The 24,032-nt window shown below is 57.1% G+C and overlaps 1 protein-coding gene across 1 annotated transcript in view; it reads right to left on the bottom strand.

The window, feature by feature from the left end:
• LOC118018211 (collagen alpha-1(XIII) chain-like) overlaps positions 1-24,032 on the bottom strand; it is a 143,370-nt gene that overhangs the window by 24,438 nt on the left and 94,900 nt on the right. The window contains exons 16-30 of the mRNA XM_035016667.1: positions 23,587-23,613; positions 22,761-22,796; positions 13,181-13,225; positions 12,199-12,231; positions 11,479-11,505; positions 10,802-10,864; positions 9,038-9,091; positions 8,161-8,247; positions 6,621-6,674; positions 5,426-5,470; positions 4,970-5,038; positions 3,894-3,917; positions 1,930-1,983; positions 854-898; positions 321-473 (exon numbers count right to left, since the gene is read on the bottom strand). Coding sequence (XP_034872558.1) covers positions 321-473; positions 854-898; positions 1,930-1,983; positions 3,894-3,917; positions 4,970-5,038; positions 5,426-5,470; positions 6,621-6,674; positions 8,161-8,247; positions 9,038-9,091; positions 10,802-10,864; positions 11,479-11,505; positions 12,199-12,231; positions 13,181-13,225; positions 22,761-22,796; positions 23,587-23,613 — 816 coding nt within the window. The remainder of the gene's footprint in view (positions 1-320; positions 474-853; positions 899-1,929; positions 1,984-3,893; positions 3,918-4,969; positions 5,039-5,425; positions 5,471-6,620; positions 6,675-8,160; positions 8,248-9,037; positions 9,092-10,801; positions 10,865-11,478; positions 11,506-12,198; positions 12,232-13,180; positions 13,226-22,760; positions 22,797-23,586; positions 23,614-24,032) is intronic.

The following is a 24,032-nucleotide window of genomic DNA, read 5'->3' as shown; positions in this document are numbered from 1 at the left end:
CCAACAACCCAGGGAAGTATCCAGGGAGGGCATGATTAGCCCCATTTTAGAGATGAGAAAACAGAGGTCTTGAAAGCCTCAAGGACTTTCCCAAAGACACAGGAGATGACAGAATAGGCCCCTTCTCTTTTGGGGGGGTGGTGGGCAACTGGCCTTCATAAAGCCAGGGGCTTGAGGGAAACCCAGGGGAGTCCCCGGCCCCCAACTCCGGACCCCAGGTTTCCAGCCTGGGCTACAGAAGCCATGCTGGGCGTGGTGCCCCCACGCAGGCAGGCATGCGTCCCAGGGTAGGGTCCTGGCCGGCCCGCCCTGGCACTCACCGGTGGGCCCGCCTGTCCTGTCTCCCCTTTCTCCCCCTTCTCTCCTGGGCTCCCCGGGTGTCCGTGTTCTCCCTTCATTCCTGTAGGTCCAAACTTTCCTGGGGGGCCTTGGGGACCGGGAGGGCCCATGTCTCCTGGCTTGCCTCGAGGTCCCTTTAGAAGATATTAGCAACATTTATTATAGACACTGATGGAGGGGGTAGAGAGAGAGAGCACGAAAGAATGGGAAGTCCAAAGGACATGGCTCTTCTGTGCTTGACTGGCCCAGGCGAAGAGCCTGTCCACCTCCCTCGGAATCGGAGAAACCTCAGCACCAGCCCCAGCCCGTCCCAACTAGGTCTTCCTGGCTCCTCTGGGGCCAGCATGTGGGGCTCAGGCTCCTGCAGGATTGGCCCCCACACGCCCCCACTCCCTTCCCCACAAGGCTCACATCTGGGCCTCTTCCAGAGCCTTTGGCTCCCACCGCCCACCGTCCCCCAGCAGCCCAGGTCAAGGTCCCTCTTCGGACACTCATCCAGGGCATCTGTTCTTACCTTTTCCCCATCGTGTCCTGGAGGGCCTGGAAGTCCGATCTCCCCCTGTGGCCGGAACAAGAGAAGGTCAGTGTCAGAGCAGGGAAGAGGCACTGTCATTTACGGCACGCTGCGTCAGTGCCAGGGTCACCCCGGAGCTCTGTACTTGCACTGCCTCCATTTCAAGGAGAGGACCCCAGGGCAGAGCTGTGCGCATGAGGCCTGGGGTGTGCGCAGCAGGCAGCTAGGTCCTGGCTCCGCAGGCCACGTGTTGGCCACAATCTTGCACGCTGCCTCTGAGCACCCTGGGTACCCCAGGCTCCCAGCCCAGCCCTCCTGTCCTGCCCGCCCCACAGGGAGCTCCCTGCATCTTCACATCAACCCAGTCCCTTTCTTTAGGTCAGGGAGGGAGATAAAAGAGGCCTGGCCTCTGTCTTTGAGGCCAGTGAAGAATGAGCCACATCACCAAGGCATAACGATGCTATGAGAGGAGCAGAGAGGAAGGGGCAGTGAATTCTGCCTGGTAGATCAGGGGAGCCTTCAAGGAGGAGGTGGCCTTGGAGTTGGGCTTGAAATATGAGGACTTGGAAAGGTAGGGAAGAGGGGAAGGAACTTCAGGGCAGGGGCCCTCATGAGCAGAGGACAGAGGTGCAAACATGCAGGGCTTTCTGAGAAAATCACGGGGGTGAGGCAGAGTCTAAAGGGGAGCAAAGGTGGGGAGCAAAGGAGGGGGGAGGTCGGGGAGGAGCTCAAGTGCCGTGTTCCCTGATGGGGGGCTCGGGGTCCCCTCGTGATTCTGTCCGGAGCAGTGGCTTGTCTAGACCCAAGCTCTACCACAGAACAGAAGCCTGTGAATTACGGGAGCCCAAGTCAGACAGCAGGGGAAGAATGGCAGAGTGAGGTGGCAGGAGTGGGGGTGGCTGTCATGGGGGCAAGACAGGGCCTGGGGTGGCTGGGAGCAGTGGGAGGAGTCAGAGGCCAGGCTGCAGTGGTGGCTCCGCAGGGAAGATGGGAGGGTCCCCCGCTGGCTCCCGCACTCGGGGACACAGGCAGTGCCTCTGTGGGGTCTGCATCTCCCTTGTCAGGACAAGTGTTACCTTCTGGCCTGGGGCTCCGGGTGGGCCGATTTGTCCGGGAAGACCAGGGGGCCCCTAGGAAATAAAAGAAAGACCTGTGGAAGAACTTTCCACCCAAGGAGGGGTGGCCTGTTGCCAGGGGGATGTATGGGGAGGCTAGTTTATGGGGATCAGTCATTTTCAAACATCTCATCAGTGGCAGGAACATTTTTTTGTAAAGGAAATAGCACGGGGACTCTACAATGTAAAGTGGATAAGCACTGAGTGTGTCTGGGTTAGAGTGTTGGGGTTGGGGGTGGGGGGGATCCTGGAGCCACGCCTACCAGCCCCTCGTCCTCCCTCCGAGCACCCCTGGGCTCCAAGAAGATAAATTTCACCTCCCCCGATAGGGACTTCAAAATGCCTCCAGGAAACAAGGCAAATATCCATCAATAGGTGCAGGTGTGCAATACCCATCCAATGGAATATTACTCAGCAGTGAAAAATTAAGCAAGCACAGGGTCTGCCATGTCATGGTTGCAACCCAGACATTCTTTGCTGAGCTAAAGAAGCCAGACACAGGCGGCTAGGCTGCACAATTCCACTCAGATGATACTCCAGAAAAGACAGATCGAATCCACCACGACAGAAAGCAGATCAGTGGTGTCCGGGGGCTGAGGGTAGGTGTGGGATCGACTCCTGAGGCACATAAAAGAACTTTCTGGAGTGCCTGGGGTGGTGGATACATGGGTATATACATTTGTCGAAGCTCATCAAACGTCACAGCTGAAGTGGGTACATTTCATGGTATGTAAATTATACCTCAAAGTTGACTTTAAACGAAAGAAAGATTCCATGAAAGTTTTGTTTTGGATAGCTATTTCAAATAATATATTTTAATGTCCCCAGATGGAGCTCATTGATTTTAGAATCACGTGATGTTAATACCAAGCTCTGGGGTTGAGGCATGATGTGATTGGTGTTTGAGTCTGGGGCTGTACATCCCCAAGTGTTCGGTGGCACACGGCCACTAAAAATAGTAAGCGAAATCAGGGGCGCCTGGATGGCTCAGTGGGTTAAGCATCTGGCTTCGGCTCAAGTCATGATCCTGGAGTCCTGGGATCGAGCCCCGCGTCAGGGTCCTGGGATCGAGCCCCGCGTCAGGGTCCTGGGATCGAGTCCCGCGTCAGGGTCCTGAGATCGAGCCCCGCGACAGGGTCCTGGGATCGAGCCCCGCGTCAGGCTCCCTGCTCAGCGGGGAGTCTGCTTCTCCCTCTGCCCCTCCCCCCACTCATGTTTGTGTGTGTGTGCGCGCATGCTCTCTCTCTCTCTCAAATACATAAATAACATCTTTAAAAAAATAAAAATAAAACATTAAGTGAGATGAAATTCCAATAGTTTGAGAACTTTGGGATCTCCTTTCTTCTCTCCTCCTGGATGTTAAACCTCATGGTAGTTGTTTTAACTATAAGTATTCACTACAAAAATCCACAGGCCTGTCACTGGTAGTAGGTACGCATGCAAAATCCGGGCTTGGAATTCACTGGTTTTCCAAGTGCAGAAAATGAAATTGATTTCTAGGAAAGGTGAAAACATGGACGTTGAGTAGCTCCTGATTTTTTAGGGTTATGGATTTTATGAGCTGAAGGTTGAGTACAAGAAACATAAAAGCATCCTCCTTTGTACCTCCATCTCCTTGACGCGGCTTCACGGGGACCCAGCATCTACGCTGCGACAAGAGTGCGCAGTGGAATGGGTGAAGAGCCGCTCCAGAGGATAGCAGGGACCTCCCCCCCCTTGCCCCGGGGTAGGGGAGGCTCCGGAGAGCCCCTGCTGAGGCTTGGATCACCCTCTGCCCTGGCACTTCAGGGTCAGTCCTAACCCAGCAGACCTGCACCGGCTTTCTGGAGGCCAGACCTCAAGTCCTTGCCCTCCCCTGGCCCCCAACCCCCCGCCCGGGCCCCCCAGCCCTCAGCCCGGTGCCCAAGGGAAGGAGGAAGACTTACCATCAAGGCCAGCGTTCGGATCTCCTAAAAACCAATGCCATGCAATCAGTTGAAGAACAAGTCAAGGGCCATCTGGAGGGTCCCCTAGGCCCAGGCATGGAAACATGGGAGCTGAGTCCCCCTTAGGAGCACAGTAAGGTGGGCTCCGTGCCTCCCAACCGCATGCCGCTCCCACCTCTCCCCAAGGTTCACAGAGACTGGGCAGAGAATGCTCTATATCTCACCCAGGCTGCTCTGAAGCTGTCCTACACCAGACTCAAACAGGCCCTGAAACGGACTGCCCGCTTCCCTTCACTTTGCCAAAGAGGGAGGACACAACGTCTCTGCTTCTCCCTGATCACTGACTGGGACCCTCCCCTGTTCTCTCCTCTTCCCCAGAACCCAGATTTCAAGGCTCTGACATACTTCCTCGTAAACAACGAATGCAGAATAGGAAGATACAGAGCCACTCAAGAAACCAGGGGGATGATTGTTGGCATGGAGACAGGATCGTACACCACGTAAATGAATCCACAGAGGTACAGAGTTTCCTTTAAAGGGATGGTTCTCCACCCAGGGGTGGCGTTTGGCCCCCGGGGACATTTGGAGACATATTTTGGCTGTCAACAGGGGGTGGGGTGCTCCTGGCATCTAGTGGATAGAGACCAGGGATGCTGCGAAACATCCTACAACATACAGGGCTCCCCTTCCCCCACAACTCCCCACAAAATGACCCCACGGTTATTGAAGACCTGGGGCTCCAGAACCCTGGATGGACCAGCAGCACCCCCCAGGGTGCCAGGATGCTCCAGTTATGGTGCTCTGTTCCCCAAAGCCAGGATAGCCTGCTGGCAGGGCCAGACCAAGAGCCAGGCCACCTGGTGGCCAAATGAAGGGGGTGCACTTGCCCGGAGGCTGGAGACAGAGGCCAAGGGAGAGAGAGCAAGGGGGACACTCTCCTGGAAGCTCTGCCCAATAGCCTGCCCTCAAGCACACTAGTGGGGGCATTGAAGTGCCCCCTCATAGGGCCGTGGTGCAGCGCCCAGAGGTCTCTGAGCGCCTCCCGATCTCTAGTCTCTGGGCCAGCTCCCACTCACCTGGAGAGCCTCGTTGATGTTTCCGTTGTAGTCCACCATCTCTCCTTTCCCTGGTTCCCCCTTGGTGCCCTGCAAAACAAATGCGGCCTCAACCCCAGGCCGGGGCCAGTAGGGACGGGGGCGCAAGGCTGCCTGCTCTCTACCAGGTGGGATCGTAGCCAAGGCGGGCTGTGCCTGGCTGCACGCGGGAGGACCCAGAGCTGCAGGCCGGGGAGTCAGGGGCTTCCCCACACTGAGAGAGGATGCCTAGAGGTTCTAGAACAAACACAGAAGACTCTATGCGACAGACTCTGGTCTAGACAGACCTAGAGAAGACCGAGTCCCATCATGGCTGCCATGACCGTAGAAAGAGGTCTCTCTCCCTCCCTCCCGTTCAAGGCCCAGAGTCCAGCCATTCACACTGTGACCCCAGGGGAGCGAGATGTTGTGCTCTGACTCCGGGGAAGATGCACGTACCTTGGGGCCGGCTGGTCCCTGGTCTCCAGCTGCTCCAGGCTCCCCCTGTTGCATGACAAAATTGGAGTGAAAGAGGGATAAGGCTGGATCCGAGAGCACCTGCTGTCCCCAGAGGGGCCATTGTAAGGGGCCCTGGAGGGGCTGGGAGGCTCATCTTCACTCAGGCCAAGAGGCTGCCGACCTTCCTGTAGGGAAGTGCAGGCTCCTTCCCTTCAGGAGCATCTCTACCTGCCTCACCTCCTCTGGGCCTCCCAGTGCCTCTGGGCTCCTCTGGCTTCTTGCTGAAAGACCTTCTTCCTGGTCTGGGCTAGTTGCTAGGGACTGCACCTGTGACCCGTGTCTGCCTGGCCACCTCTCCCCCGCCCCCTATGGCAGTCACCTCTTCGGAGGACCAGGCCCTTTGCTTCTGTTTATTTCCATTCGGCTCACAGAGCAAGAGTCCGTGACCTGAGGGGTCAATAATTGCCATGGAGGGACCATGGGTTCTTTCAGGGGCTTCTCTGCATGTGACAGTCCCAAACTGCCGGATGGAGAAAGGGAGTTCAGCGGAAGGGACTAGGAGCGCTCAACCTCCCCGCTGGGTGGGGTTGGGGGTTATTGCTGTTGGAAACAGGACAGAACTATGGGGAATGCATGAAAACAAACCTCAGTCCCAATGGTTCTGGGACAATGTTAACATCAGAGACAAATTTTAAAAATCAAGACAGAAAGTGTATGTAAAGGGACAACAGAGCCTTTAATATAACTTAATTCCACACGACCCTGAAGCCGATCAGCTCGTGGAATGTCGAGCCACTGTCACCTGCTGATGACCTGCCCCTACCCTCCCTCCCCCCAGAGCATTTTCGTCCCTGAGCACCGTGAGGGACAGGGCAGCCCCGACCTGACCCTCCCACAGGAAGTAGCTGGGGAGAAGTGGGAGCCCCACCTTTACCAGGGGCGTGGAAGCTAACAGAAGCAGGGGTTCTGGGTCCTGCCCCAGCCCAAGTGTCTGACCCTGGACCAGCCTTTGCATGACTGCTGACTCCATGGAAGGCTCTCCCCAGCCAGCAGGAGAGATGGCCACCCGGAGTCACGCCCCATCAGCTTTGTGCCCCGGGGGTCTGGCTGCAGGGCCAGCCACCACACTTGCTCTCCCTGAGCTGGGGCTTGAACTCCCAAGCTGACCTCATCTCAGAACTGTGAGCCTCTGTACCTTGTCTCCTTGCCGTCCTGGGGGGCCGGCCTGGCCATCAACCCCAGCTTCTCCCTGGGGAAGAAGAGAGACATGGGTGTTAGGTGTCTTTGGATCTCTGTCTTTGTCTGCACTGGCTTCTACTGACTTACCTCATTCTTCTCATCTGCCTCCCGCCCACCCGTGGGCCCAGTCTGGGTCTCACCTCCTCCTGGCAGCCTTCCCTGTCTGCCCCTTTCCTCCTCTGAGTTCTGCACCACTTCCTGGGGTCCAGCCCACAGTGCAGGCACTCCTCAGTTCTGGTTAACACACAAGCCAGCTCTGTTGCAGCTCCCAGGTGGGGACCGCCATGCACCCCCAGCTACCGGGAGGTAGGTCATTTTGGAACCTAAAGCACCGGGGAAGGCACATCTCAGCAGTCCCGCCTGGGAGACAGAGGGGACCATGAAGCCTCCGGGCATGGAGGGAGGGGGCCCAAGAGGCCTAGGATGGGAGGCACAGAGAGAGATGGGAGGAGGCCCCCCCACGCATACTTCCCTTGGTCAGCACTTTGCCTGGCCCTGAAGGAGGACACGGGCTTGGGAACAGTCTTCTAACTTTCCCCTCTTGTGTCCCAGAATGCAGGGACAGTAGTGATCAGGCTTCCCTGACCCCAAATCAAAACCCAAAACCTGCCAAGGATCAACACCCTGTGGGGTCAGACTCCGACCCTGGGGATGTCCTGGAGCCCTGGGGGCAGGGCCACCATTAGCAAAGGTGGTGCTCAAGCCAGGGAGGCTCTATTCCTGCCACGGTCAGATGGGCATGTGGGGGTTCGCCCGAGAGCTTTTCGGCCACTTCATCTTGTCTGTCTGTGGGCTTCCTTCTGGCCCCCACCACGATACCCCTGTGAATTGTGGGTCTGCTTCTCCTGCTGGGTTGTGAGCAAGCTGAGGGTAGGTTCTCTGCAGCCTCGCAGCCCAGGCAGGGCCCCGCCCACAGCAGCAGGTGGGTGGAATGAATGTGTGTATCATCTGAAATCATGTCCTTGCCTTATAAGCTCAGAAAGAGGCCATCCTCTCTTCCCCGGGCTGCTGGAGTAAATGGAGCAGTGCAGGCGTCTGCTTCGGGAAACCCAAACCCCACCACTGAAGTTTCAAAGTGAGGGCAGTCCCATTGGCAGCTGACCCCACTGCTGCTACCCGGCCCCCCGCCCCCCCCCCCCCGGGTGCCAGCACCAGGTGGGGCCCAACTGATCACTGATGTCTATTCAGAGCCTGGGCAGGGGGCCCTTCTGGCTGTCCTAAGCCCTGCAGCTGTCCGTCCCTGACTCAGTTACATCGTAGCTGTTGAATCATTGGGACCATCCATCTGCCCTCGGACTGTTTCTCTCGGATAGTCAAACAGTCACCACTTAAAATCAGGAGCTCAGTCCAAATTGTCTTTCTAGAATCCACTGGAAAAACCACATATCTGGAGCAGGAGAGAAGGCAAGGTGCCCAGAATGGAGTCCGCAAGAATGGGCTGAAGATAAAGGTCACAGGCAGCATCTCCCTCGAGCGTGGATCCCAGGGAAACTCACCTTTGGCCCGGGGAGCCCAGGTAGCCCTGGGGGGCCGGGCTCCCCTCTGCCCCCTCCGATGGAGTTACCAGCATCACCTTTTTCTCCCTGGGAACAGAATAGGGGAGAGTGGGGGAGTAACCATCACTAGGCCTGCCTAGCTCTGGAGGGAGGTGGCCCATCCCTGTCTTTTCTCCCCTCGCAGTTCCAAGGAGTAGGGGCAGCAGACCACCCTTCGGTCCAGGCTGGGCACAGAGGCCCTCAGAAGCCCAGCCTGGTCTGACTGGCCATGGGATTTGCGGAGAGAAGGGACATAGCTATTGCAGGGGAGCAGGTATGGAGCAAAAAATGAGACCCCTCATGCCTTGGGCCTAGACTCTGTTTCTCAGAGTGTGTCCATGGAACCCTCCTTCCGGGGGTGGGAATATTTGAAAGGTGGCCAAAGGGTGTTAGGGAAGGCAGAGGGAAATGAAGAAGCTCAGGCTCCTGCCCCGCAGGGTGCTCTGAGCCCCAGCAGGTGAAAGTGCCCTGTGACCTTCCAAGGGTGCCTGACTTACGCAGCTCTCCCCACACTTACTTGACCTCAAGTCTTCTTTTCTTTTTTTTTGATGGAATGTAATGGAGCTCATGTCCTAGGGAGCACGTTTTCAGAGCTGACACAAAGACATCTGACAAGGTCACAGCTACTGGTCTTTGAATATGGGCATTTTTTGCCAGTCAGGGCCTCCCACGTGGTACCCCACGCACGAATCTAGGTGTGTTCCAGCTTCTTTCCCCCAGTCTGGGAGGGACACCTCCGATACTGGGGCCCCTGAATGGTCAGGGCCGGGAACATGGATGCGGATGAACCCCAAGGCCTTTACACAGAACCCACCATTTTGAGCTTGCTAATACCCACCTTCTGCCCCATGAGGCCGAATAGCCCAGGGGAGCCTGCAGCCCCCTTTTCGCCCTGTGGAGAAAATACAGACAGTGCAGGGTTAGGAATGGTTTCTCTAGGATGCCTGGGAAGGCACCAGGCCCACCAGCATAGGGCCTTGGTTTTCTCTCTGCTGCCTCCCTGCCCCTTTGTGGGCCATTTCCCACCAGACCCCCATCTGCACCTGACTCCTTCCCTGGGCCACTTCACACTGGTGAGGGCCTGGATCATTGTTCTCCTTTTCCCGTATTGGCCGGGCCCTCATCATTTATGAAGCAAGAGGTGCTAAGAGCATTTAGCTCCTTTTGCCGGGTCTCCTGGGGAGAGGCGAGCAGTGTAGAAGGCCAGTAGTCGGGAAAGCTCTTCATTTTAACCACTCTGTTCTTTTCATTTTTTAAATGTCTAGCATTTAGAGGCCCCCAGTCTCGGCCGACCTCCTCCCTGCCTCCAAGGAAAACAAATACCATCTCACTAGACTTCTCCTTTGGAGGACTATTTTGAGAAGTTTGCTTCCTGTGATGGGTTGGCCTGCGTCCTCCCAAAATTCATATGTTGAAGTTCTAACTCCCTGTAGCTCCGAATGTGACTTTCATGGGAAATAGGGTCATTATAGATGTAACTAGTGAAGTTATGAGGTCACACTGGAGTAGGGTGGGCCCCTAATCCAATATGATTGGTGTCCTCATAAAGGGGACATTTGGACAGGGGGACATGGACACTGGGAGAACGCCATGTCAAGATGAAGGCAGAGATTGGGGTGATGCTTCTACAAGCCAAGGAACACCAAAGGATGCCAGCAAACCGCTGAAACGAGGAGAGAGGCAGGGGACAGATTCTCCCTCACAGCCTGCAGAAGGAACCAGCCCTGCCAACACCTGATCTCAGACTTCTGGCCTCCAGAACTGTGGGACGATAAGCTTCTGTGGTTGAGCCACATGGCCTGTGGTCCTTTGTTCGGGCAGCCCTTGGAAGCTAATACTCCGCCCTAAGCATCTTCTTCGGCCATGAAGAATTTTCTCCCCCATGTCGTGCATCACAGAGCTCTGCTCTCGCTGCACAGATAAAGAGACTCCATGGCTGTGAACGACCCCTCCTGGTCTCAAGTGGCAGAGGCTGGCCCACTCCCCAGCCCTCCTGAAGCTCCATCTTCTATACCATGAAGACGGCACTTGGCCCTCCCAGAGTGGCCCGTATCGGGAGAGCAGGTCAGCACCCGAGATCCCCCTCCGCAGCTTGATGGCTGCTGGTTCTTGTAGCTAATTATAGAAATGGAGGGCCCTGGGGTCATAGTTTGCCAGGTGTCTCAATGAGTTTTCCAGCTAGAGCCACGGAGGATGCCACACCAAGTCTTTAGGTGTCATCCGCTTGCCACCTGCCCTGGGGTAGAAGGTGAATGACAAAACAGCCTGGGCTGTGCTGAGCTGGGGCAGGCCCTGAAACAGGCCGAGTCTAAAGGGGAAGGATGTAGGTGCTGCCCTCCGGAGGCCGGCTGTGGGGGCAGTGGGGGTGGGGGGAGGGGAGGCCTCCCTTCTGCTGTTCTTTCCTCTTGAGAACCAATGCTTTCGAGGGGGGAGGGTGTGCTCCCGAGTGCAGGATCTCTGCAGCTTTGCCAGGCCATCTGGGCACTCCCCTCTTCCTGGGGACACATGCACCCCGAACACACGGGCCATGGGGGGGGGCAGGGGGTGGAGGACCAGCAGAGGCCGATCTGAAGGGGACACACTCAGAGACACAATATCCTACCCTCTGCCCTCTCTTTCCCGGCAAACCTGGGGGCCCTGGCTTCCCTGCTGCTCCTGGGTCTCCCTTTGGGGTAAGAAGAGAAAGTCACTGATAAGAAGATTGGGGGGGGGTGAGGGGTAGGGTGGACAGTGATTGTAAACCAGCATTTCCAGAATACTAGTCCCATAAGATGTTCCTCTTAAGAAAAGGATGCTCTAGTCAAAAAGTTTGAAAATGCTGCACCAGAGATTACAGTTTTAGAGCTTCCCAATATACATGCAGCATCTTAAAGGCCCTGAGAAGGCCTGCAGTTAAAAACAAAAACAAAAACAAAAACAAAAAAAACCCTGTGAAATATTTTTAACTCTGTACTTCCCAAACATATTTGGCATGGAAACGTTTTTCATGTTACATCCCTTATAGAACGAGACAAGAGAGACAGAGAGCCCTGCAGGCACAAGGGACAAGAGTTACTGCCTGCTGGAACCGGTGTGCAGGCAAACTGACCGAGCTCCAGGCCAGGATCAGGGAGGGGAAGGCATTCCTGACCAGCAGGCCCCTCCTGGGTGGGCCCTCCTCTGCTCAGTCGGGGCCCCAGCTCCAGGCCAGCCTCAGGGGGCCCGAGAGCATAGCAGTAGCTGCCCCCCCCCAAGGCTTGATGCTCCGTGTAGCCCAGAACATTCCCTCTGTATCAGTACCTTGGCTCCCGGGGTCCCTGGCTCACCCTGTGTGGAAAAAAAAAAGAAGATTCCGGTAAAGAGATGAAGGAGAGAGAGTGAGAGCTAACGCACGAATAAATGAGCAAAAGTCCTCATGGGGTGCGTGAAACATCTGGCCAGCCCAGGGCTTCCCTCTGCCTAGGCTTCAGGTCCCAGGCCAAAGGAGGCCTCCTGGACTCTTCCCGATTCTTCCCCTAGGTGAGGGATGTGGCAAGTGTGAGCTCGGGGGGAGAGGAAGGAACGGGCATTTGCTTTGGACACAATGCCCCCGGTCTGTGGACCTGCCGGGAGATCCACATCTGTGCTTCTGGGTGTCCCCATGCCTGCCGACCAAATGCGGTTAGCATGGGGTTCAGGGGAAGGACTCCTGCTCTCCTGTCGGGAGCTTTGCGAGCACGCAGCTGTTGGATTCTGAGGTATAAAGGAAAGCACCGGGTCCCCTTGGCCCCTGGCAGGATGCTGCTCTAGCTGAGGCTGGCAAACCTTAGCTACTTACTATGCAAGGCTTGGTTAAAACGTCTCTAGTTCAAGCTGTGCATAATGGCATACACGTTGCCTTGAGAAATGTTTCTGAATCCTGTCTGCCTCCTCCTTGGCCGAGGGGCCACCCCACAGAGTCCCTGAAGCCCCAACTCCGTCTTCCTCTCTCCTTGCCTCCCATCCTGCCCCTCATGTGAGCAGTGCTAACGTGCCACTGACCTTCATCCCAACCACAGCAATTCCAGGAGCTCCCTGGCGGAGAGAAGAAAAAGGCATGGCGACCTGGGGCGAGCACAGAGGGAGGGGCCAGCCTCCCAGCCTCCCAGCCTCCCCTCAGCGGGGGATGCGAAGGCAGACTGCTTGCTTCTGCCTGCTGGCCGGGCCCACGGCAAGGGTGGGTGGCTGAGTCTGGCACAGGGAGCATGGGTCCCCAGGAAGGCAGAGGCTCTGAACAGCACAGTTGAGTCCCCCAGGCTTCCCACCCACCTGCTCGGCTCCCAGCCCTCCTGGCAGGGAGCCCAGGAGTGTCCAGATGGGGGTGTGTCTGGGGTGCAGTGTGGGATAGGAAAGGGGGAGGAGGCTCTGGGAAGGGAAGGGAAGAGGGTAGAAGGAGAGCCGCGTGGAAGGGAAGAACGGGAGATGGCTGATTTCACCCCTGAGTGGGCAGGTGGGATTCTTCTCACAGAGAACTCTCTGGATCTGTGCCTTCATGGATTGGGGGGCAGCTGGGAGTGAACCCCATTTCCACATCAGCCCCAAACCAGCCACTTTGAGGTAAATAGGCTTCCAGATGCAGCATGTAGTCAATCGTAAGTGGAGGGGATATTTAGGGAGTCCCTACTCCCCACGTGGGACGGCAGCCAGAGCTGGGCTTACCCGAGAAGCGTTTTTATGGCCCAGAGATGCCCAGGAGGAGGCCCGGCCATGTCAGGAGGGCGCTGGGGAGTGCTGGCTCGTGGGCCAAAGAGAAGCACCCCGGCCCCCCGGAAGAGCAGGCTGACACCGCAGGGGGAGGTGGCTGGGAGGGAAATGTGTACCCCTTCTTCAGGTCTCCACAGCGGACATGGGAAGGAGAAGGAGTTGGGCCTCCCAGGTGTCCCAGAACTTGGGAGAGAGGGCTGGAGCTCAGGCAGGGGCTGCAGGTGGCGGGGCGTGGGGTGTGGGGGGAGGGTGCTGCCGGAGATGGGGGAGGGGCAGGTACCTTTGCTCCATGTTTGCCCGGCATCCCTGGCATTCCCCGTTCTCCCTGAAGGAAGAAATAAAAGAAACACTGAGAAGAGGCCCAGACTAGCCCGAGGCCTCGGCCCTTGGCGCACAGCCTGCAGGGATGTCCACGAGATACTCCTGCTGGCTGGTCTGGAAGCTTGGGATGCCTGTCCAGCTCACAATGAGCTCCGAGGACCTGGCAGCCACCGCAGGCCGTCGTTCCTCTTAGCTACATGAACTCACAGAAGGCCCCCCAAGAGAGAGAGGCTCACCAGCAGAGTCCGAGTCCCGAGGGGCTGCAGGAGGGCTGTGCAGGACCTACCACCAGCCAGGGGCCCAGCTGGGTCAGAGCTCGGTGCACTTGGCCACTCACCCGCGCATTCCTCCCTCTCATCGCCACCTAGCACTTCCTGCTCCGTTCTCACCCCAGAAGCTTCGCTCTCGTGGTACCTGCTGGCTGAGCCACATGGGCTCCTGCCTCTCCTCTTCATCTGGGGCTCCCCTTCCTCCCAGCTTCCTTGGGTCTAACCCTTCCCAAGGGCCCGGGGGTCTTGGCCCTGCACAGCTGAGGGCCAGCCTGTGGTTTGGGGGTCGGTGGAGGCAGGGTGCTGCCTGGAACCCATCCGTGGGCACCAGGAGGACTGTGGCTTCGGGACACTGTGGGGTTTGCTCTACGATCTCAGCAGTGTCCCATCTTTCTCCTCAACCTCTTTTCCCTCCCCGTGAAAATGCCAAACTTCTGGGGTGGGGCTGTGAGCTCAGGAAGGACAGGAAGGAGATGGGGTTGGAGATGACAGCCAGTGACAAATGGAGGTCAAGAGTAGATGAGTCGAGACTGACCTACTGTGTCAGAGAAGGGGGTGGTGCTCAGGAGAGGAAGGAGGGCAGCTCTGGTCTCAGCGAGTTGAGCCCAAATGAAGCCCCAGCCCGGGCTCGGAATGCCAGCAGCGACAGGGGACAGTCAGCGCTGTCTTGGGTCCCAAGAGCTGTGGCCTTCAGGCTAGGCCCCAGTTCCCATAGGCTTCCGGGCAGAGGGGGACACTGGTCCCACCTGGCCTCCATCTTTTCCGCTGCCTTCATCCCTTCTCTTCTGCCGTCTTCTGGGAAGTCCTATCCACCCTTCCGCTGGCCAAAGCTAGAACTTCTTCCACCCTCTCTGCTTCCGGACTGGGCCTCGGTGCTGGCATCTGGGGAAGCTCCCCGGGACACAGGCTGGACAGTGACACTTCCTTACTGCAAAGTAGCCACTGCCCGGCATTGACCGCAGAAACGGGGCCAGGCATTCCGTCCTCGGCTTCCTTCCCAGCCTCATCACCTGACATCCCGATACCTACTGCCTATTTCCCTGAAAACACCACCCATTTTCAGGATTCCATGTCTTTTTTTTGAGAGAGAGGGAGAAGGAGAGGGAGAATCTCAACCAGGCTCCACACCCAGCTCTGGACATGGAGCCTGATGTGGGACTTGATCTCATGACCCTAAGAGCTTGACCTGAGCTGAAATCAAGAGTCAGATGCTTAACCAACTGAGCCACCCAGGCGCCCCGGATTCTATGCCTCTCTGATGTTCCCTAGACACCCTGTTCATTGTTAGGGGCCTTGGTCAAATACCATCTCCTCTGTGAAGCCTTTTGCTATGCCCATACCCAATGCCGGTTCCTGGGTGCAGTGGGGACCACTCAGCATTAGTAATCGGCATGCATGAATTAATGTCTGCCTGGGATCGTTCACCTCCATCCTCCTTGGGCTAAGTCTCCGAATTCTGCAAAAGGCCCAGAATCTTTAGCTCCAAACACAGGAGCCCTTCCTCACCCTGACCCCTGACCCCTGAGCCACAGGCAAGGTTAGTGGATCCGTACTCAGGAGGTGAACACAGCAGACGAGTCATTGCCCCGGGGCCCCAAATTCTGGGAAATCCCTCTTACAGGCCATTTACTGTGTCTGCCATGCGCCTGGCACAAGGCTAAGGGCTTTCCATCTGTCCTCTATTCTATCTCCAAGACTTCTCTCTGATGTGGCAATGGATTTTATTCCCAGTTCACAGGTGAACAAATGGGCTCTGAGAGGCCAGGTATGATCACCAAGGTCATGCAGAGTAGGGATTTGAACACAGGTCTTTGTTTGCCGAAGTCCAGGTACCCATTTCTCTAAGCCAACCCCAAGCATCGATGGGCTGATTCTAAAGCCCCTCTCAGCTGGAGGGCCCTCTGGTCCCTGCCTCAGAAGGGTGCAGGGGTCAGCGCAGGAGGGCAGCTCCCGGGGCTGGGGGGCTGGGTCTTTAACCCCACGCTGGGCAGAGGAAGGAGCTGGGCAGGGCCCTGCCTGCCAGCAGAGGTCTGCTCTGTGGCCAGCAGAGGGTGCCACAGGACCTTGTCAGAAGTCTGGTGACTGTGGCCAAGAGGGTGTCAGAGCCCCCTCCTCAGGAGTCCCAGCCGAGGGCCCCTATCACTGTCTCCTTCAGAGGACCCAGGATCTTCTGCTAACGTTCCAGCTGGTCCAACCAGGTTGACTTAGCCCCGAAGACACCCCGAAGACAGAGTCCCCAGGGGTGGGGGGTCCAGGTGGGAAATCAGCTTGGCCCTCCCTCTTCTCCTGTCTTTCCCTCGCCTTCCCTCAATGGCCCTGCCCGCCTCTTCTCGTCTCCATCTGGGGCAACTGGCTGGGAGTCAGGAAAGGCTGTGTGACCCTAGGTAAGCCTCTTTCCCTCTCTGGGTCCAGGCTCCTCCTCTGCAAAGTGAGTCAGACTGGAGTCCCCTGGCCTACCACTACTCTGGCCCTTTCTCCAGCCACCGCCAGCCCTGCCTGCCTGAGGCCTTTAGCCAGGAGAGAGCTCGGAGCTGGGGAGGGGACACTGGGTCTGTCGGCAGCTGCAGAGCAAGGCTGTGGAGGTGGGAATTTAGCTGTGGGGAAAATGCTGGTCTAGGACGGGTCTCAGGGGGTCTCTGCTTTCCCTCCCTCCTACCTGGAAGGACAGCTGCAGAAGCTTCAGCAAGGGGGGTGGGGTGGGGGTCTGCTCGAGCCCCATCTCTGGGCTTCTGTCTCCAATCTCAGCAGGAGCAGTGCAGAGCGAACCCCGGGAGTGAGGTTTTCCCGCTAATTGGGGTAGTCCTCAGCCCGTGCTGGCTTGTATGTAAAGACAAAACCACCCTCTCCAGGGAATTCCAGGCCCCTTGGAGCTTCCAAAGGAGGCAGCCCTCCTCGTTAGCGTGGCTGACCTTCGCCCCTTCCCTCCCCTCTGGGTCAAGTCTCTTAATTCTACAGATGACCCAGGCTCTCTTGATCCCATTTCAGGCCTCCCTCACCCCCACCCTTCTGTCGGGCAGGAAGCAGGGGTGCCCCCGGCTGACCCCACCCTGCAGGCTCATTCCATTCTCATCAGGCGGGGCTTACCCCAGCCTGACCTCTGCCCTGGGGACCAGCCCAGTCTGACACCGGGAAGCACTGATTCTTGGATCTGTGAGGTGAGACAGGGCTGAGTCATTGTCAAGGACTTTGGGGTGGCTGTGGACAAGGGCACCTGTCTGCAGGGAGTGAGAAGGGGGTTTCTGGTAGCTATTGCTAAAAGGGGGACCATGACTTCTGTTTACACAATTTTTCCCCTCAGTGTGTCTTTATGAGGGTCCTTTTGCCCATTTCTCTTCTTAAAAGTGTTCCTGTTTAAAAGGTTTAGGTTTGGAATTGTGCTGAATTTAGTTTCACTAACTCGAGTGTCTTCATCTTAAGTACAGAGGGAATTCTCATAGTCTGTCCAAGTCCAAGGTCCCCAATTTATCCCCTTTATCTTTGCCTTCCCTTATCCTCCCAGTAGGACACCAGGAGCTCCCCCAGTGGGCTCCTAGGGACCCCACCTGGGCCACTCTGTAGCTGGGGTGGTGGGCACTCTGTGCGTTGCCCAGGGGCACAGAGCATGGATGGCAGAGGCAGTAGGGGAACCAGGGCAGAGACCCCGGGGCCAGGACATCCCACCACCGAGGAGCCTGGCTCTTTAACCTTTGGTTAACCCAAGAACGCCTGATTGCTGGCCAGGAAGGGGTAGATTCCAGTCACTGTGGCTAAGAAAGCTCTGGGTGAGCACAGGTGGGTAGAGAGGGGGCTGCCTCGAATGACCTTGAAGGCCGGTCCCAGCCCTGCCTTTTACGATGCCACTAACTCTCCAGCCAGGCCTGGCACAGGGCGCCTTGCAGCACCAGTGGGTTTTCTATTCTGGTCCCGGCTTCCAGGTGGAGGGACCCCTCGATTACCGAGACAGGAGGAAAGTCAGCTCCTTAGAGCACAAAATGGCCATGCCCCTGTCCTGTGCGAGTGGCCTCTTAATTGGTGATTTACTGTTTGTTGGATAAGCAGGGCAGGGATTTGGCAAGAAGACATAGTCTGGAGGGAGGTGGGGGGCTTCCAGGTCAGCTCCCCAACCAAGCAGAGGTCAGGCCAGAGGAGTGTGGGAGATGAATGGATCTCCCTGGGATGAAGCTCCCGTGCAGCCCAGAGCCATGGGGAGGGCCCCGGGGGAAGCAACTCCACACACAGACTCTTTGTTCTCTGCAGGGAGGAGGAAGGCCCGTCTGAGAGCCGCTGTGGAGGGCTGGGGGTGGGGGTGGGGGGCGGAGGCCAGCAGGTGGCTCAGGCCTCCAGGCTGGACCAGGTTCCTTTCCTGGGCTGGGAAAGCCGGGTGAGGCAGGCTAATGTCTCTTTCTGCCCTAAGGGCAGAGTGTTCCTCGGCCTCCCTTCCAGGAAAAGGCAGCTCATTTCCTTCTTCGCTGCCCTAGCCAGCACCAGACAGGAGAGGACTGGAACCGGGGAGATGTCAGCTCCTCTGGTAATTAGGACCGGCAGGAAGTAATCTGGGGAATTACCGGGGTCAGGCGCCCCATCGAAGGCTGGGGCTTTGGAAGGGCGGCTGGCTTGTAATCTCGATTTGAGATCGGTTGATTTTGTAGTTAGCTCCAAAAAGAAAAGTCAGCTCTAATTAATCTGTGGGCTTTGGAGTGTGGGAGAAACAGGGCCCAGAGAGCACAAGCTGGGGGCTGGAGGCTGGCGGGGTGAGACTCTCAGCCCCCACTAGGCCTCAGATCTGAGGCCCTTGTCTCAGATCCCTGCTCTGCTTTATTTTAAATGGTCTGGATGTCCCCGGTAGGATTTCATGGCTTTGAAAGAAAGTGCTGTCCCCGCCCCAGAAGGCTCCTGCATCTACCATGTCTGTCCGCATGGAGCGCTCCACTGTGCATGAATGCTGCGGGAGCCTGGATTTCCTCAGGCCCTCCGAGAGCCAGAGAGGTACAGGGGGCCTTAGGAAGAGCGGTGGTGGGGGCCTGAGACAAGTTGCCTTTTCCTGCCTTTAGTGGAAGTCCCGGGGCCATGCTAAGTCCTTGGGGGAATCATTTGGGGGGATCAGTGCCCATGGACAAACACTCCACTTCCTGGGTTCTTTGACTGAAACGCATCAAGGACCCCAAGGTCGGCTCGCAGAGAACCTAGGAAGCTCAGAGAAAGGCCCGAATCCAGCCCCAGCCTTTTCCCTCAGGAAGGAGATCAGCCCAGTTCCCACCTTCTTTCCTTCTAGGGGAGGAGGGCCTACAGGAAATGGGAAAACGCGGCATCTGGCCCCTCTCCCGGCTCATAAGGCCCAGGTAGTACAGTCATTCAGGGCAAGGATTTGGGATAAGACAGAACTGTTTTTACTACTTCCTGGCTGTGGACTTTCCGGGACTCCCCTCTGTGGACCTCAGTTTGCTCATCTGTAAATTAGGGCTAAGAATAAAGCCTTCCTCTGAGGGTTGTTCTAAGACTTCAGTAATATGATGCGGGCACTGTGGCACGTCCGCAGCTGGCCCGTTGAAAAAGCCAGTGAGGCAGCCGTGATAATGTTACCTGTCATTCTGCAGACATGTGTCCACCCACGTGGCCCCCTGCTCTGACTGGCAGATCGGAATGATCGTGCCCTTTTGTAGAATTGAGGACCGCGTGGCCATATGGTCGGGGGCCAACCTGGGCTGGGTGGGCGAGCTTCTGCCCCTCCCGCCCTCACCCCAGTGCCCTAGACATCTGACCTTAAGGCCCGTCTGACCTTTGCCCCTGGGGGCCCCACAGCCTCCAGGAGGAATAACCACTCTCAGAAGCTGCTCTGGCACATCCTGCCTTCTCTGGTCTGGAAACGCACAGCCCCCAGCAGGAAGGGGCTGTGCGCTTCAGTCACAGTCCTTCACTAGAACCCCAAGCCTTACCCCCAAGACTGCCCGCGCGTCAGTGCGCCCCCTGCTGCTGAGTCAGCCAGACCAGCTCCGACACGCTTACAGATAAACTCTCACCGGGTTTTGTGATCCACATACAGTCTGACCATACCCATCAATCCCCTTGAAAGAGAGCCAAGGTTGTAATGTTTTAAACACACTTTGCATCTTATAACATATTTAAAGTAGATCGGTGGTCATAAATTCGGATCAAATTGGTACCACATGGGTGCGCAAACCTGCTCGCGGTGTCTAGGCGGAAGTGCTGGTCCCAAGCAGGGCTGGGGGCAGCGCAGGGCCTGCTGGCCACACTGGTCTTTGATCCGAAGGAGCTAGAGAGGAAGCCTGCCCTGCTAGCCTGGCTGGCCTTTGAGAGGATGCCAGGCTGGGTCCAGCGGGGGGGGGGGGGGGGGGGGAGGGAGGGCGGCAGCGGTGATGATGGACGGAACTAATCATTGGCAAACTCTGCAGGCCAAGAAATATCTTTGCTAAGAGTTAAATTCCACCCTTGCTGAAAGAAAGACCTCCCTGTATGTGTATCAAGTCTCCGGGACAGGGCAATTGAAGCAGATGAGGAGGGTCTGTCGGTTACCCCATGGGTTCCCCTTACACCCCAAACACAGGGGCAGTCCCACCGCCTCTGTCCCAGCTGGGTGTTCCCACCACCAGCACTCGCTCCTTCCTCCTTGGGTGGTGGGGTGGGGACAAAGTCCTCTTCCCAGCAGCCAGCTCTCTCCCCACCCCCCATGCCCCATTCCAAGCCGAGAGAAGAAGAGAGAGAAAAAAGAAGCTCGGGAGATAAGCCTCCACATCCCAGAGAAGGCACAGGGAGGAGGGACCGTGCACAGTTAGCTCAGCCTAGGCTGAGACCCTCTGCTGCCTGGACAAGAACACTGGCCTGGGGGCTTGGGCGCGTGAGACCCGGCTTCCAGTTCCAGCATGATCCTTCACCAGCTGTACAACCTTGGGCAAAGCAGTAACTTCTCTGAACTTCTCATCTGTACCAGGGGGATAAAGAGCTCTAACGGGTCACGGTGAGGACCAGGTGGGATGGGGACCGAGTGAACTTTGGCAGAATCAGAGATGTGAAGTATTGCGGCACTTGTCCCTGGGCGTTAGCCTCTTGATCTCAGAGCTCTGATGGGAAGCAAACTTCTGTCTGGGGATAGTGGTCACTGGCTCAAGACCCCCGCGGCCCCAGTGGGGCTGGGACCGTGGGACGGGCACCTGTAGCCTCCTGAGAGTCACCTGACACCACAGCCTTAAGCCGAGGCCTCTCCATCCTCAGGACATTAGACCCCCAACCTCCTTTCCGGATGCACCGGGTTTCCAGTTGGCCCACGAATGCACATGCCCGCCACTGGCATTGCTGTGCCCCCGGGGGCCTGCACTGCACCAGGAGGCAGTAAGTCTTGCGAGTCTGCGTGCGTGGTTGGAAGCAACCACAGAGGCTATAATTTCCACTTCCCGACACAATACAAACTTCTCAGTTTATGCAGAACAAATTAAAGGTCTCTCAGGTCCTGCCATTTCATCCCCCTCCAAACACCCATAAAACAATGCAGTGATGGCAGCCGCCCGATTATAGAGTGTGAGGAATGTGCTTCTCTGGAGCAATCTGTCCCTTTCCCAAATCCCTCCCCCTTCTTGTCCCCCCTTTCCTTCCTGCCTCCTTTCTTCTCCTGCAGCCCGGGTCCAGGTCTGGAGCGCTGCACGGGGCTCCCCGCAGTGGGTGGTGCCACCGGAAGGACCCAGGCCAGACTGAGTTCCTACTCTGCCACTCGCAAGCCATGAAACTCTGGGCAAGCCTCAGGTTCCTCATTTGTTAGATGGGAGAACAGTACCAGCCTCGCAGGGCAGTCACATGGAAGGACAGCCTGGGCACACGGTGGGCATTCAGTAAGTGGTGACTATGGCTAAGATTATTTTTATGTTTTATCATTGTTATAATGACCACCCCTGGGCCTTTGCTCAAATTGTTTCCCTGTCTAAAATGCCATGTCCCTGGGGCGCCTGGGTGGCTCAGTTGGTTAAGCGACTGCCTTCGGCTCAGGTCATGATCCTGGAGTCCCAGGATCGAGTCCCGCATCGGGCTCCCTGCTCAGCAGGGAGTCTGCTTCTCCCTCTGACCCTCCTCCCTCTCATGCTCTCTGTCTCTCATTCTCTCGGTCTCAAATAAATAAATAAAATCTTTAAAAATAAAATAAAATAAAATGCCATGTCCCTTCAGGTTTCCTGGTTGAGGGACAACAGTGGTGGGTAAAAATGGCCATGAATGCTTTGCTATTCCTCCCACGAGAAGCAGAGGCAGAGTCCCTTCCCCGCTCCCCACAGATGACACATGAGTTGGCCATGTGACTTGCTTTGACCAATAGGACGTCAGAAAGTGTGATGGCCTTGGATGCTTTGGAAAAGCTCTCGCGCACTCAGACTTGGCAGGTTTGAACACTGCCCTGGGCCTACCGTGCTGTAAGAACAGCTGTGTAGCCTACTGGGGGCTGAGAGGCCATGGCAGGGAAAAGAGAGGCTCCCCCCCGCACTCGTGGCGTGCACCAGCCACCCAACACGTGGATGAGACGGCTTGGCCTCTCTCTCCATCATCTGACACAACTGCATGAGTGAGCCCAGAGGAGCAGAACTCCCAGATGGCCCATCCACAGCACCAGAATGAGAGAAATCATCCTTTTAAGCCAGGAAGTTTGGGATGGTTTGTTACACAGCTATACCCACCCGGATACACCCACCCAGTCACCAGGATGGAGCTCCCAGGCTGTCTTCTCCCAGAAGACTTCACAGACTCCTCCCAATCCGGAATTAATCTCTCTAACCCGCACCATCCATATTCACACAATGCTTTGTGATGATTGCTTAGCACAATCTGCCTTCACCAGGGTTATTTGTACAGGAATCCTTCTGTCTCTCCAGACTGCAGGTTGTCAGAAAGAAGGTCTGGGACCCCCACCCCTGTAGCCCCCACCGTGCTCAGCATGGAGCTCTGCCCAGGGCGGACCCTGGTAATCTGCTCCCATTTACTAGGCCCTCGGGGGCCAGTGAAAACCTGGCCTGCCTGGGTAGAGACACAGGGATGCAGGTTGTCGGTGGGAGACCCACCTGGGTCTGGGGTCGGGCTGGGCCACTGATAGCCTGAGGCCCTGCCCTCTGAGCCTCCTCCTCCCCAGATGGAGACACAAACTCCTGTGCAGCCCACCTCACAGATGTGAGGCTCACGCTGGGCAAGCGTGTGTGCAGACATGCGTGTGCGTGACCAAGTCCTGCCCCTGCTGGCGCTGTGGTGGGGCCCTACTTGGTTACCACTGGGGACGTAGGGTCCTTCCCTCCCCCTCCTCCCTACCTTCCGGCCGTGGTAGCCCTGGATTCCTGGGTCTCCCTGGGGGAACAAAGAGAAGAAAATTAGTGAGATTTTCCCAAATGCCCCATTTTGGCTTGCTCTCTTGCCCTCACATTGCCATTCCTCTTCTCAATGACTGTAAATCCTCCAGCCCTCCCTGGAACAATAGCTTGCTTCCTCTGAAGCCAACAGAGACTCTTCTTTTCACAACAAGTCCCCATCCTGCAGAGGCGGAGGCATGGTGGAAAGGGTCCACCTGGCAGGGGCCCAGGAGACCTGAATTTTGCTTTTGATTCTGAATTTTGCTGCTGACTCTCTGCCGAACCGGGACGAGTCACTTGCCCCCAGGGCTCTCAGCCTCCACACGTGCAAAATGCTTGGGCAGGGTCAGTGCTTTGCAGCTCCTGGTCCCCCGAGGCCCAGGCCCACCCCGCTTCAGAGGGAGAGTCGGTTTGACACATGGGCTTCCAGACAAGGTCTCCCAAGAGACCAGATGATCCCGAAGGTCCCTTCCAGTTCTGACTCTGTAGGAAACCCTCTTTTATTGGGATGTTGTGACGGTGCCCCGGGCATCAACCTGGAGTCTCCCACCAGACTCTAAGCTCCTCAGAAGGGGGTACCACAGCCTCCATACTGGTCAGAGTACTGGCTGGGCCTGGGCACACAAGTGCAATCTCTGTGGGACCCAAGCTGTTACCAGGAGGAGGGTGACACTTTGAAGTGAGCAAAGCGTGACCCATCTCTCACGGAGGTCACTCTCAGCTGCTCACTCAGTAGCCCGCAGAGAGCTCTCCCACCCATTCAGTGCACCGCCCGGGAGGGCCCTCACCTTCGGTCCAGGAGGCCCGGGTAAGCCCTGTGGAAGCAAGAGCAAGGTGAGTGCAGATGGAATCTGCTGGCAAACAGCACAGGTCGGCGTGTTTGCTGCGAAGGCTTGGGGCAGAGGAGTGCTCATGAGCTGTGGGTGTGCTAGAGAACAGAGCTAGAGGATCCTGGAACGGTATCTGAAACCTGCGGAATGTGTGTGGGGACACCAGGCTCACAGCTCCCTTTGGAGCCAGTGTGGGCGCCGTGGGCATCTCTGCTGTGCTCACCCACTGGAAAATAGGTCAGCGGCAGCCTGTTAAGATGACAAGTGTGGTTTGGTCCGCGTCCCTGCCCACCCACCCACCTCCTAATTGGGACCCCGCCCTGGGACGCCGACCCTGCCCAGCAGAGCCTTGGTTTTGCCTTTGGCCCCGCCAGCCTTCAGGGGAGTCTTCTGTCTCCTTCGGC

This window comes from Mirounga leonina, unplaced genomic scaffold (genome assembly GCF_011800145.1).
Source record: "Mirounga leonina isolate KUSES-001 unplaced genomic scaffold, KU_Mleo_1.0 Mir_106, whole genome shotgun sequence".
NCBI lineage: Eukaryota > Metazoa > Chordata > Mammalia > Carnivora > Phocidae > Mirounga > Mirounga leonina.
This window is presented reverse-complemented; position numbering and strand designations above follow the sequence as displayed.